This window comes from Xyrauchen texanus, chromosome 28 (genome assembly GCF_025860055.1).
Source record: "Xyrauchen texanus isolate HMW12.3.18 chromosome 28, RBS_HiC_50CHRs, whole genome shotgun sequence".
Classification (NCBI taxonomy): domain Eukaryota; kingdom Metazoa; phylum Chordata; class Actinopteri; order Cypriniformes; family Catostomidae; genus Xyrauchen; species Xyrauchen texanus.
The window spans coordinates 13,366,917-13,378,380 of record NC_068303.1 but is presented as its reverse complement, the minus strand read 5'-3'; the positions used below and the strand labels follow the sequence as shown (position 1 = coordinate 13,378,380).

Here is an 11,464-nt window from a genome sequence, read left to right as displayed (position 1 = left end):
TGAGATTCAATTACACTGCCAACTGCAAAAATGTCTCTAAATGGAATGATCAAGTGAATTCAGATGCTATTGTTTTTAATATTCTTTTTAGACTGATGTTGAGTTGATGCTAAATCATCCAGATGAGGGCACTTGATGATTTCTGCAATTTAAGGCACTGGTGTAAAGGTGTAAAAAGCATTGAAACACCATTGAAGTCACAATTCTTTAAGAAAGTCAAAATATATTGGGTTTATTGTGTCAAATAGATTAATTAGACAAACACGGTTTAAATAAGTACAATAAAATAGTGTAATAACATAAAAAAAAAACAATGAAGAACAATATGCTCAATCAAGTAAATAGTAAACGCTTCCATTGGGAAGTTAAAATCACATTCAATGAAAATTGCCTGTTAATGCCCATCAGTGTGGTTCTCTAATGAAGATCTTGTGAAATGTGCTATTTGGAAATGCAATAACACACAGTAGATTTCTGTGTCCAACAATACAGCAATGCTCGAGTCCTGTGAAAAATGAAGGTTGCATTGGTTTATCTTTGTATCATTTATAATACTCAGTGACACTGCAGAAAATAACTGTTCCACTAACATTACACATAAAGGCCTGTATACATATGTCATAAGCTTTCATGATTATTACAGTAGTTGGAAAATGTTCTCACCTCTGTGTATTCTGGTGCATTTCTGCTCTATATGAGACTGTCAATACTGTTCTTATATACCGGAGGATGATCCTCAGTTTCTGAGTTACTAAAAATGAAAGCAGAAAAAAGCATTATGAAATAGAATATGCACAGTCCTATAGAGACAAACCAAGAGTGACACACTAATGAATTGACAGTAATACCTGTAAAGACAATATATATATATATATATATATATATATATATATATATATATATATATATATATATATATATATATACACACACACACCTATATTCATATAAGTATTTATATTAAATAGGAAAGAAAGCCAGAACTTACCTGTTTAGGTCAAACTTGTTAGCTGTACAAAAAAGCAAATATATTTTTATAATTTCAGATTAGCATATACAGGTAACTGCTATGCAAATGAATATGCTATACAATTAAGTGCTTGTGTCATACTTGTTATGGTTTTAAAGACATATATAGAATAAGACATTCTTTTTAATTGTATATGTAATACTGATATACTGTATGTAGCAATTGAAGAGCAAATTCTGCAGAGTGTTGACTCACCATTACGCCTCAATTTCTTTAGTATCCAGAGGACTGAAAACAGACTAGAGCTACCGACAGCAGCTGCAACCCCAAGAGTAACCTCTGTCACCAAGGCCTCAGGATGAGCTGAAAAAGCAGGTTAAAGAAAATAAAAGATAATCATTATCATTACAGTGGAAGAATACATTTCTCAATTTATCATCAAACAGCTATATCTGCATCCTACAGTCACTGTCAGCCATTTACTTTGGCACACCGCCACTTCCCCTGACCAGTTCCCAGTGTGATTACACAACACTATATTTATATGATTAAAGTTTCTTCACTTTTTAAAACTAGCTTTAAAATTAGTGCTGTCAGCCGTAACATTTTTAATCACAATTTATCGCATAATGTTTGTGGTTAATCGTGATTAATCGCAGAATTCCCACATATGTTGCATATTCATGACAATGGGCATTAAATCTCTTAAACTCTCATCCTCAAAAATATTAATCAGTCAGCAGAATGCAGCTATCCACTTTGTTAAAGCTATTGAGAAACCATGTTCATGATTCATATCAGGGTGTCAGTGACAGCATCAAGTGCCAATAGGAATTCCACACGAAAAGCGCTTGCAGACAAAAACGTCTCATTCTACGTTTTGGTGAAAGTTAAGACTTGCGTGCTTCTGTGGTAACTAAAATTCACTTTTTTAGGCTGAAAAAAATAGGTCCTTCCAATCAGTGTTGATGCTGATTTACGCTGTATTAACGATTAATAAGTTAATCGAGATTAAGAGAAATTAACGTGCTAAACTTTTTGAATTAATCGCATGTGTTAAAGAGAACATTTTTATAGCTCTATTTCAAATACAATACTTTAAAGGTGTTGAACTTACACTGACACCTAGGGGTATGGATGCAACATAATTCAAACGCAATAGTTTTCCATTACCAATGTCACTGTAGAAATGTACTATTTACAGTTAGTCATGTTTAATTTATTTAATGTGTGAAAATGTCCAATAACAGGGTTACGGAGAATAAACAAATAGTTTTAGGCTAGTCATGTGATTCTAAAATGGCAACCTCCAGGAGGGGACCTCTTCATGTAGAATAAAACTCCTTTTATAAGGCTAATGATATGACTGCATTCTTCACCTCATGTGAGTGCTCATAGTTTTTACATATTTATCAAAATTACTATTCATTTCTTTGCGAGTAAAACTTTTTTAAAGAGGACAAAATTACTGAGTGCACCTTTTGCCTTACATGATATAAATTCAACTCACGTTCACAGGTCGGTGGTCTGCTTGACCATTCTATGGTAGAAGTGCATGTTGTCGTACTGGAACCTGTTACGTTATAACCCTCTTCACAGGAGTATTTACATTGAGAGTCATATGAGAAATTTCCATTAGGATGAGAGCAATGGACACTGCCATGATCTGGTGTGGTGATGTCCTCTGGTTTGCATTTTACAACTGGAAAGCAGTAAACAGTACCATTATTATATCCACATGGCTAGTTTCCAATAGCTAAGAGCAGAACTGTCAATAAAGAGTTTAAACATAGTCTAAGTAAAACATTTCTGTGCCTTCTTACTTTCACAGTTGGGCTGCGAATCATTCCAGCGTCCCGTGATTCCACAAAATAGTGTAGAAGAGCTGGGGTTTCTTAATGTGTATCCTTCTTTACATACAAATTCACAGGTGGATTGGAAGCTAAAGTTGCCTTTAGGATCATGGCATTGCAAAGTGCCTTCCTGTGGCTTTGTCAGCTCTGGACATTGGACAACTGCAAAAATGGTGAACAGACATGTCAAAGGAAAATGTGAGTACTGTGAGAGATTTACTTGAGTGTTTTGTAAATGTACATCAGATGAGATATTTTATATACATCAATTATACTCACGTTCACAGGTCGGTGGTTTGCTTGACCACTCATTGGTAGAAGTGCATCTTGTCGTAGTAGATCCCTTTACGTTATAACCCTCTTCACAGGAGTATTCACATTGAGAGTCATATGAGAATTGTCCATTAGGATGAGAGCACTGGACACTGCCATGATCTGGTGTGGTGATGTCCTCTGGTTTGCATTTTACAACTGAAAAGCACATAACAGTTATCACATTTCACACTATTAAATGTCATAACAGATTTGCTAATACGTACCAAGATTGAATCCATTTACCTACCCTAAGATCAGTAAGAGAAGAACTGTGATACTTCACCAAAAAGACCAGAATTAATGGTCACCAGTTTATGTTGTGTTTAAAATGCCAGTTTGCTGGTGGCCCCACTTGGCTTCTTGAAGGAATATTCCATGATAAATACAAGTTCAGCTCAATCAACAGTATTTGTGGTATCATTTCGATTACCACAAAAAAATCGTCCCTCTTTTTCTTAAAAAAATTATAATAATAATCTAGGTTAGAGGTAGGCACTGTGAATGGGAAAGTGAAGGACAATTTTTGGATGGTTTGAAGGTAGAAATATGAAGCTAACATTAATTATTCTGTTAAAATTAAAGTATTATTTGAGCTGTAATGTTGTTTAAATCGTTGTTTACCGGGATTACAGGGTTTACAACATTATGTCATCATGGCAATGAAGTTTAAAACTGGATATGACTTTACACAGAAAAGGTTAGTAAGTGATTTTATCACACCAAAATCATGTTCACACACCTGTTGTTTATGTCTTGTGGCTATACTATTAAAACATTAAGTATTTTAATGTTTATGATTGGCCCTCATTCACTTCCATTGTAAGTGCTTCACTTTAACCCACAGTTTTTTTTTTTTTTTGTGAAAATCAACATTTTGCCACAAATGTAGTTGATTGAGCTTAATTTGTATTGAACCCAGAATATTAATTTAACTATCTTAACCAGAAAGAGCATGCAGGTTGGACCAGTATGTTTTGTCAATTTCCACCTATTAGACCAGCACCAAACCAGCACTAGCCAGCTTGAGCCAGCATCGAAATTCATGCTGGTCTAAGCTGGTCTTTTCAGCAGTGTAAACTAGTTTCATAATGTATTTTCAAAGTAAAAACCTGAAGCTTCTTACTTTCACAATAGGGTTGAGAATCATTCCAGTGTCCATTGGCCCCACAGAAGAGTGTAGAAGAGCTGAAGTCTCCAAATGTGTATCCTTCTTCACATACAAACTCACAGGTGGATTTGTAGCTGAAGTTGCCCATGGGATGGTGACATTGCATAGTGCCTTCCTGTGGCTTTGTCAGCTCTAGACATTGAACAACTGTAAAAAAGCAAACAGACATTTTAAAGAAAAATGTCAATAACAAATGAGAAACAGCAAACCGGTACCATGATTAAATGCATTTGTCTAGCTTCAGATAGCTACAAGCATAACAGTCAATTAAATGATTCATTGTGGTCTTTCTATGTAACAACCTAGGCCTTCTTACTTTCACAATTGGATTGTGAATCATTCCAGTGTCCATTGGCCCCACAGAACAGTGTAGATGTGCTAGACTCTCCTAAGGTGTATCCTTCATCACATCCAAACTCACAAGTGGATTGGTAGCTGAAGTTGCCCTTGGGATGGTGACATTGCAAAGTGCCTTCCTGTGGCTTTGTCAACTCTGGACATTGGACAACTGCAAAAATGGTGAACAGACATTTTTTAGTTTTTCTGAACATCATTTCATTATGTACATTATATATGGAATTGTTATTGCATAAATTCAACTCACGTTCACAGGTCGGTGGTTTGCTTGACCACTCTTTTGTAGAAGTGCATCTTGTCGTAGTAGATCCCTTTAATTTATAACCCTGTTCACAGGAGTATTCACATTGAGAGTCATATGAGAATTGTCCATTAGGATGAGAGCACTGGACACTGCCATGATCTGCTGTGGTGATGTCCTCTGGTTTGCATTTTACAACTGAAAAGCACATAACAGTTATCACATTTCACACTATTAAATGTCGTAACAGATGTGCTAATATGTACCAAGATTAAATCCATTTGTCTACCCTCAGATCATTAAGAGAGGAACTGTTGATACCTCGCTGAAAAGACCAGAAAATGGTCACCAACAATTGTTGTGTTTAAAATGCTGGTTTGCTGGTGGCCCCACTAGACTTCTTAAATAAATATTATGGTTTCAATACAAGTTATGCTCAATTGACAGCATTTGTGGCATAATGTTGATTACCAAAGAAAAAAAAAAACAATTGGGATTTGTCCCTTCTTTTATATAAAAAAAAAAAACAATGACCTTCATTGCAGTGAGGCACTTGCAATGACAGTGAATGGTTCCAATCCATAAACTTTAAAAAACTCACTGTTATAAAAGTATAGCTACATGACAAAAACAATATGTGTGTTAACATGATTTTAGTGTGATAAAATCATTGCTAATCTTTTGCATATAAAGTTATATCCAATTGTACCACGTCGTTACCATGACGATGTCACCCCATAAACCCTGTATTCCTGGTAAACTAAGACTGCAACAACTTTACAGCTCGAATAACATGTGAGTTTTAACAGAAGAATTGATATTAATGCCTTTATAAAATTATACGCGTATTTTTTCTACCGTTAAACCCTGCAAAAATTGTCCCCATTCACTTCAATTTTAAGTGTCTCACTTTAACCGTGAGTTTTCCTTTTTTTAACTAGTTCAACCAGCAAGAGCGTTAGCATTATCACCAATCCAACACTAGTCAGCCTGAGCCAGCATGGAAATTCATGCTGGCCTAAGCTGGTCTTTTCAGCAGTGTAAACTAGATTCATAATGTGTTTTCAAAGTAAAAACCTGAAACTTCTTACTTTCACAATAGGGTTGTGAACCATTCCAGTGTCCATTGGCTGCACAAAAGAGTGTAGAAGAGCTGAAGTCTCCAAATGTGTATCCTTCTTCACATACAAACTCACAGGTGGATTTGTAGCTGAAGTTGCCCATGGGATGGTGACATAGCATAGTGCCATCCTGTGGCTTTGTCAGCTCTAGACATTGAACAACTGTAAAAAGGCAAACAGACATTTTAAAGAAAAATCTCAATAACAAATGAGAAACAGAAAATCGGTACCATGATTAAATGAATTTTCTAGCTTCAGATAGCTACAAGCATAACAGTCAATTAAATGATTCATTATGGTCTTTCTATGTAACAACCTAGGCCTTCTTACTTTCACAGTTGGATTGTGAATCATTCCAGTGTCCACTGGCCCCACAGAACAGTGTAGATGTGCTAGACTCTCCTAAGGTGTATCCTTCATCACATCCAAACTCACAAGTGGATTGGTAGCTGAAGTTGCCCTTGGGATGGTGACATTGCAAGGTGCCTTCCTGTGGCTTTGTCAGCTCTGGACATTGGACAACTGCAAAAATGTTGAACAGACATTTTTGAGTTTTTCTGAACATCATTTCATTATGTACATTAGATATGGAATTGTTATTGCATAAATTCAACTCACGTTCACAGGTCGGTGGTTTGCTTGACCACTCTTTTGTAGAAGTGCATCTTGTCGTAGTAGATCCCTTTACATTATAACCCTCTTCACAGGAGTATTCACATTGAGAGTCATATGAGAATTGTCCATTAGGATGAGAGCACTGGACACTGCCATGATCTGCTGTGGTGATGTCCTCTGGTTTGCATTTTACAACTGAAAAGCACATAACAGTTATCACATTTCACACTATTAAATGTCATAACAGATGTGCTAATATGTACCAAGATTAAATCCATTTGTCTACCCTCAGATCATTAAGAGAAGAACTGTTGATACCTCGCTGAAAAGACCAGAAAATGGTCACCAACAAATGTTGTGTTTAAAATGCTGGTTTGCTGGTGGCCCCACTAGAGTCTTAAATAATTATTATGGTTTCAATACAAGTTAAGCTCAACTGACAGCATTTGTGGCATAATGTTGATTACAACAAAAAAAAACAAAAAAAAAAATGGGGGGTTTGTCCCAAATTTTATTTAAAAAAAACAATGACTTTGATTGCAGTGAGGCACTTACAATGAAAGTGAATGGTTCCAATCCATAAACGTAAAAAAACTCACTGTTATAAAAGTATAGCTACAAGACAAAAACAATATGCGTGTTAACATGATTTTAGTGTGATAAAATCACTTACTAATCTTTTGCATGTAAAGTTATATCCAATTGTACCACGTCGTTACCATGATGACGTAACCCCATAAACCCAATATTCCTGGTTAACTAAGACTGCAACAACTTTACATCTCGAATAACATGTGAGTTTTAACAGGAGAATTTATGTAAACGCCTTTATAAAATTATACGCTTAATTTTTCTACCTTTAAACCCTGCAAAAATTGTCCCCATTCACTTCAATTTTAAGTGCCTCACTGTTACCTCGAGTTTTCCTTTTTTTAACTAGTTCAACCAGCAAGAGCGTTAGCATCATCACCAATCCAACACTAGTCAGCCTGAGCCAGCATGGAAATTCATGCTGGCCTAAGCTGGTCTTTTCAGCAGTGTAAACTAGATTCATAATGTGTTTTCAAAGTAAAAACCTGAAACTTCTTACTTTCACAATAGGGTTGTGAACCATTCCAGTGTCCATTGGCTGCACAAAAGAGTGTAGAAGAGCTGAAGTCTCCAAATGTGTATCCTTCTTCACATACAAACTCACAGGTGGATTTGTAGCTGAAGTTGCCCATGGGATGGTGACATTGCATAGTGCCTTCCTGTGGCTTTGTCAGCTCTAGACATTGAACAACTGTAAAAAAGCAAACAGACATTTTAAAGAAAAATGTCAATAACAAATGAGAAACAGCAAACCGGTACCATGATTAAATGCATTTGTCTAGCTTCAGATAGCTACAAGCACAACAGTCAATTAAATGATTTATTGTGGTCTTTCTATGTAACAACCTAGGCCTTCTTACTTTCACAATTGGATTGTGAATCATTCCAGTGTCCATTGGCCCCACAGAACAGTGCAGATGTGCTAGACTCTCCTAAGGTGTATCCTTCATCACATCCAAACTCACAAGTGGATTGGTAGCTGAAGTTGCCCTTGGGATGGTGACATTGCAAAGTGCCTTCCTGTAGCTTTGTCAGCTCTGGACATTGGACAACTGCAAAAATGGTGAACAGACATTTTTTAGTTTTTCTGAACATCATTTCATTATGTACATTATATATGGAATTTTCATTGCATAAATTCAACTCACGTTCACAGGTCGGTGGTTTGCTTGACCACTCTTTTGTAGAAGTGCATCTTGTCATAGTAGATCCCTTTACATTATAACCCTCTTCACAGGAGTATTCACATTGAGAGTCATATGAGAATTGTCCATTAGGATGAGAGCACTGGACACTGCCATGATCTGGTGTGGTGATGTCCTCTGGTTTACATTTTACAACTGAAAAAGCAGAATACAGGTACAATGATTAAATTGCACACATTTCAGTATCACAACAACAGGTGCGGTCATATGTCAACAGTATCCAAATAAATGTTACCCACCATGCTCACACCTTTCTCCATAGAAACCCTCAAAGCATGAACATGTGTGGTTGTTTATGGTCTCCACACACTCTCCATGACCACTGATGCAGGAGTCATTTTTGCAGGACGCTAAACAGAGAGAAGATTTTTGTATGTTTTCTTTAAAGGGATAGTTCACCCCAAAATTTAATTTATTTCATCATTAATCACCCTCATGTTATTGCAAATCCATTTGACGTTCTTTGTTGTGTGAAGCACAAAAGGAGAAGCAAGGCATGTGATTACCAGTGACCATTCACTTTCATTGCAATTTGTTTCCATACAATGAAGGTAAACGATGAATGAGGCTATAATTCTGTCTAACAGCTCTTATTGTGTTCCACCAAAGAAAGACATAGGGGTTTGGAATGACATGCAGGTGAGAAAAGGATGACAGAATTTTCATTTTTGGGTGAACTATATGTTCAATTAACTAATACTCACACTGTAATGCTACTGTTTTTATTTACTAATATTTGCATGCACAGATACAATAGAATGGCTGTATTTTTTTCAATTGCAAGTGTTTTGGCTAGACAATGTTATTCTATTGTCACCACATAAACACATAGCATACCTGTGTAGCAGAGTGCAGTATTTTCCTTTCTGCAGGACATATCATTCCATTTGCCCGCATCAACCATTCTTTTAATGTATATTTCCACACAGTCTTCATTATTTCCTCCATTGTTGGGCTCATTCGATGCCCAGTTCTCAGCTTTCTGGGAAAGCTGCTTATTGGTTCCCACCCAGGTCCAGTTGCCATTCATTTTACGAATCCCGATCCAGTAATATCCTGTTTTGGCTGATGGAAGGAAGTTGTTTAGGTGATAATTCTCCTCTTTATTCTGGATGGCCACCATGTCTGTGTAGTGCTGCCTGCACCAGTTTCTGGCAAGTTCCCAGTTCATTCTTTTCTCTGAGTGATGGTATGACCAGCCTTCAGTGCCTCTCCACATGTTAAGCACTGCAGTATTAAAGCAATACAACTTTGAATTATTTTAGAACAGGTGGTTTACACTCAACTGTAATACAATAGAATGTACAGTGCCGTTCAAAAGACTGAATCCGCATTAAAAATCTGGGATTTAAAATATAATTTAAACCTACAAATGGAAAGTTTGAATTTTGAATAATTTTAAACTACTAAATGTAAAATGAGTAAGAAAGATTCTGCACTTATAAACTAAGCAAATTTGTGACCTTGACCATATTAACCATGTTAACTTCTGGAGTGAATACTGTACTACCAGTTCAAAAAATTAAAATAAAAAATAATTACCAAATTATAAAAATTATTAATATAATTCTTTTACATACCAAATACTAAGAAATTCTGAAAGTCATGTTAATTTTTTAATTCAACTTCTCACTCAAATTGTAATGTTGATGAGATAATTTGTTAAAAAACTACCTTAATTTATAAAAATGCTAAATAAAAGCATTTTCACAACATTCAATTTATAACGACACAGTATAAGTATATTTTAATTTAATTAAAGATATGTTTATCCTTCTTACCTGAAGAAATAAGAACAAGTGAGGCAAAAAACTGCAAATGTTTGGCTCGGTGTACGTTGTTGTAAAAGCCCTTCGAAATTAAATAAAACATAATATTTAATTATACTAAACTGCTTCAGTAGATTACAAATGTAATTTGTCCTTTTACTTACCATTGTTATTAATGCACAGAAGTGATCCTTCAAAGGTAGTCTTTCTAGTTGTTTCTTAATATGATTGTTCAATTTAGGAATTTGGTCTGAGAATCACTGGAATGGGGCATTTATATGGTTGCTCAGTTGTGGAAATCTATCTATGGAAATATCCTCTCTCACTAAGAGAGGAAACCGCTGCCCACTTTTTTTTTTTTTTTTTTTTAATTTCTAACACATTCTCAAGGTGTTAGTGTCCAAGAAGCAACTGAAGTGCTCTCTCAGGAAATTTTGTAGAGCTTTGGGGTGAAAAGTGTAAACACTCCATTGAGTAACATTAGTTAATGCATTAGGTATCAAGAACAAACAGTGAACAATATATTCTTAGTTAATTTTAGTTAATAAAAAAACAAAAAAACAATTGCTCATTGTTAGTAATGTAAATTATACAACTTTTAATTTAAAAAATGTATTAATATAAGTTGTAACGAACATTAGCAAAGATCAATTAATGCTGTAAAAGTATTATTCATTGTTAGTTCATGTTAAGTAATGTTGTAAACTAATGTTAACAAATGGAACCTTATTGTAAAGTGTTATCGCACATACTTTTTATTTGACCAATTACAAATTATGTACAGAAACCGAAAACGACTACCACTTTTCAAAAGCATCCCTCTTCAAAATTAACATTTTCCTATGCTTTTAACTGTCCAATATTTCATCAATTGAATATGTACCTTTCGAAGAACAATTCCAACTTCCCAACTTTTTTGGGGTCATTCTACAGAAAGGTCCACATATCTGTCCCCAGCCTTTGAAGAAAGCAATACACCGTTTAGGCACAATTTGTTTGCCTAGTTTAATAATATAAGATATCCTTTCAAAAATTATATAAAATTCCAAGTACCATAAAGTGCTTGTAACCAAAGGTCATGTATCGAGATTTAGGGGTTTAGGCCTATCATAAAATGTATACCTTAATATCACATTTATTATATGGATGACATAACTAAATAAACTTCCAAATAAATACTATACGTATATAATATGATGGAAATAGTTGTCACCAGGGTGTCATATTAAAAACACACCCTTATTTGGAAAATATATCCA

The 11,464-nt window shown here is 35.2% G+C and overlaps 1 protein-coding gene across 9 annotated transcripts; it reads right to left on the bottom strand.

Moving 5' to 3' along the window:
• Window positions 1-232: 232 nt before the first annotated feature.
• Window positions 233-10,483, bottom strand: LOC127622180 (E-selectin-like). Of its 9 annotated transcripts, XM_052096166.1 has the most exons (20): window positions 10,370-10,483; window positions 10,218-10,287; window positions 9,274-9,663; window positions 8,676-8,786; window positions 8,380-8,571; window positions 8,092-8,283; window positions 7,731-7,922; window positions 6,644-6,835; window positions 6,356-6,547; window positions 5,996-6,187; window positions 4,911-5,102; window positions 4,623-4,814; window positions 4,262-4,453; window positions 3,103-3,294; window positions 2,794-2,985; window positions 2,481-2,672; window positions 1,226-1,333; window positions 989-1,010; window positions 664-751; window positions 233-505 (listed from the first exon to the last, which is right to left on the bottom strand). In XM_052096166.1, exons 1-19 carry the CDS (start codon window positions 10,370-10,372, stop codon window positions 691-693), a joined length of 3,069 nt encoding a protein of 1,022 aa, XP_051952126.1. In that variant the 5' UTR covers window positions 10,373-10,483; the 3' UTR covers window positions 233-505; window positions 664-690. The 9 variants fall into 9 exon arrangements, with proteins under 9 accessions (XP_051952126.1, XP_051952127.1, XP_051952134.1 ...); XM_052096167.1 differs by lacking the exons at window positions 2,794-2,985; window positions 3,103-3,294; XM_052096174.1 differs by lacking the exons at window positions 3,103-3,294; window positions 4,262-4,453; window positions 4,623-4,814.
• Between the last annotated feature and the right edge of the window lie 981 nt (window positions 10,484-11,464).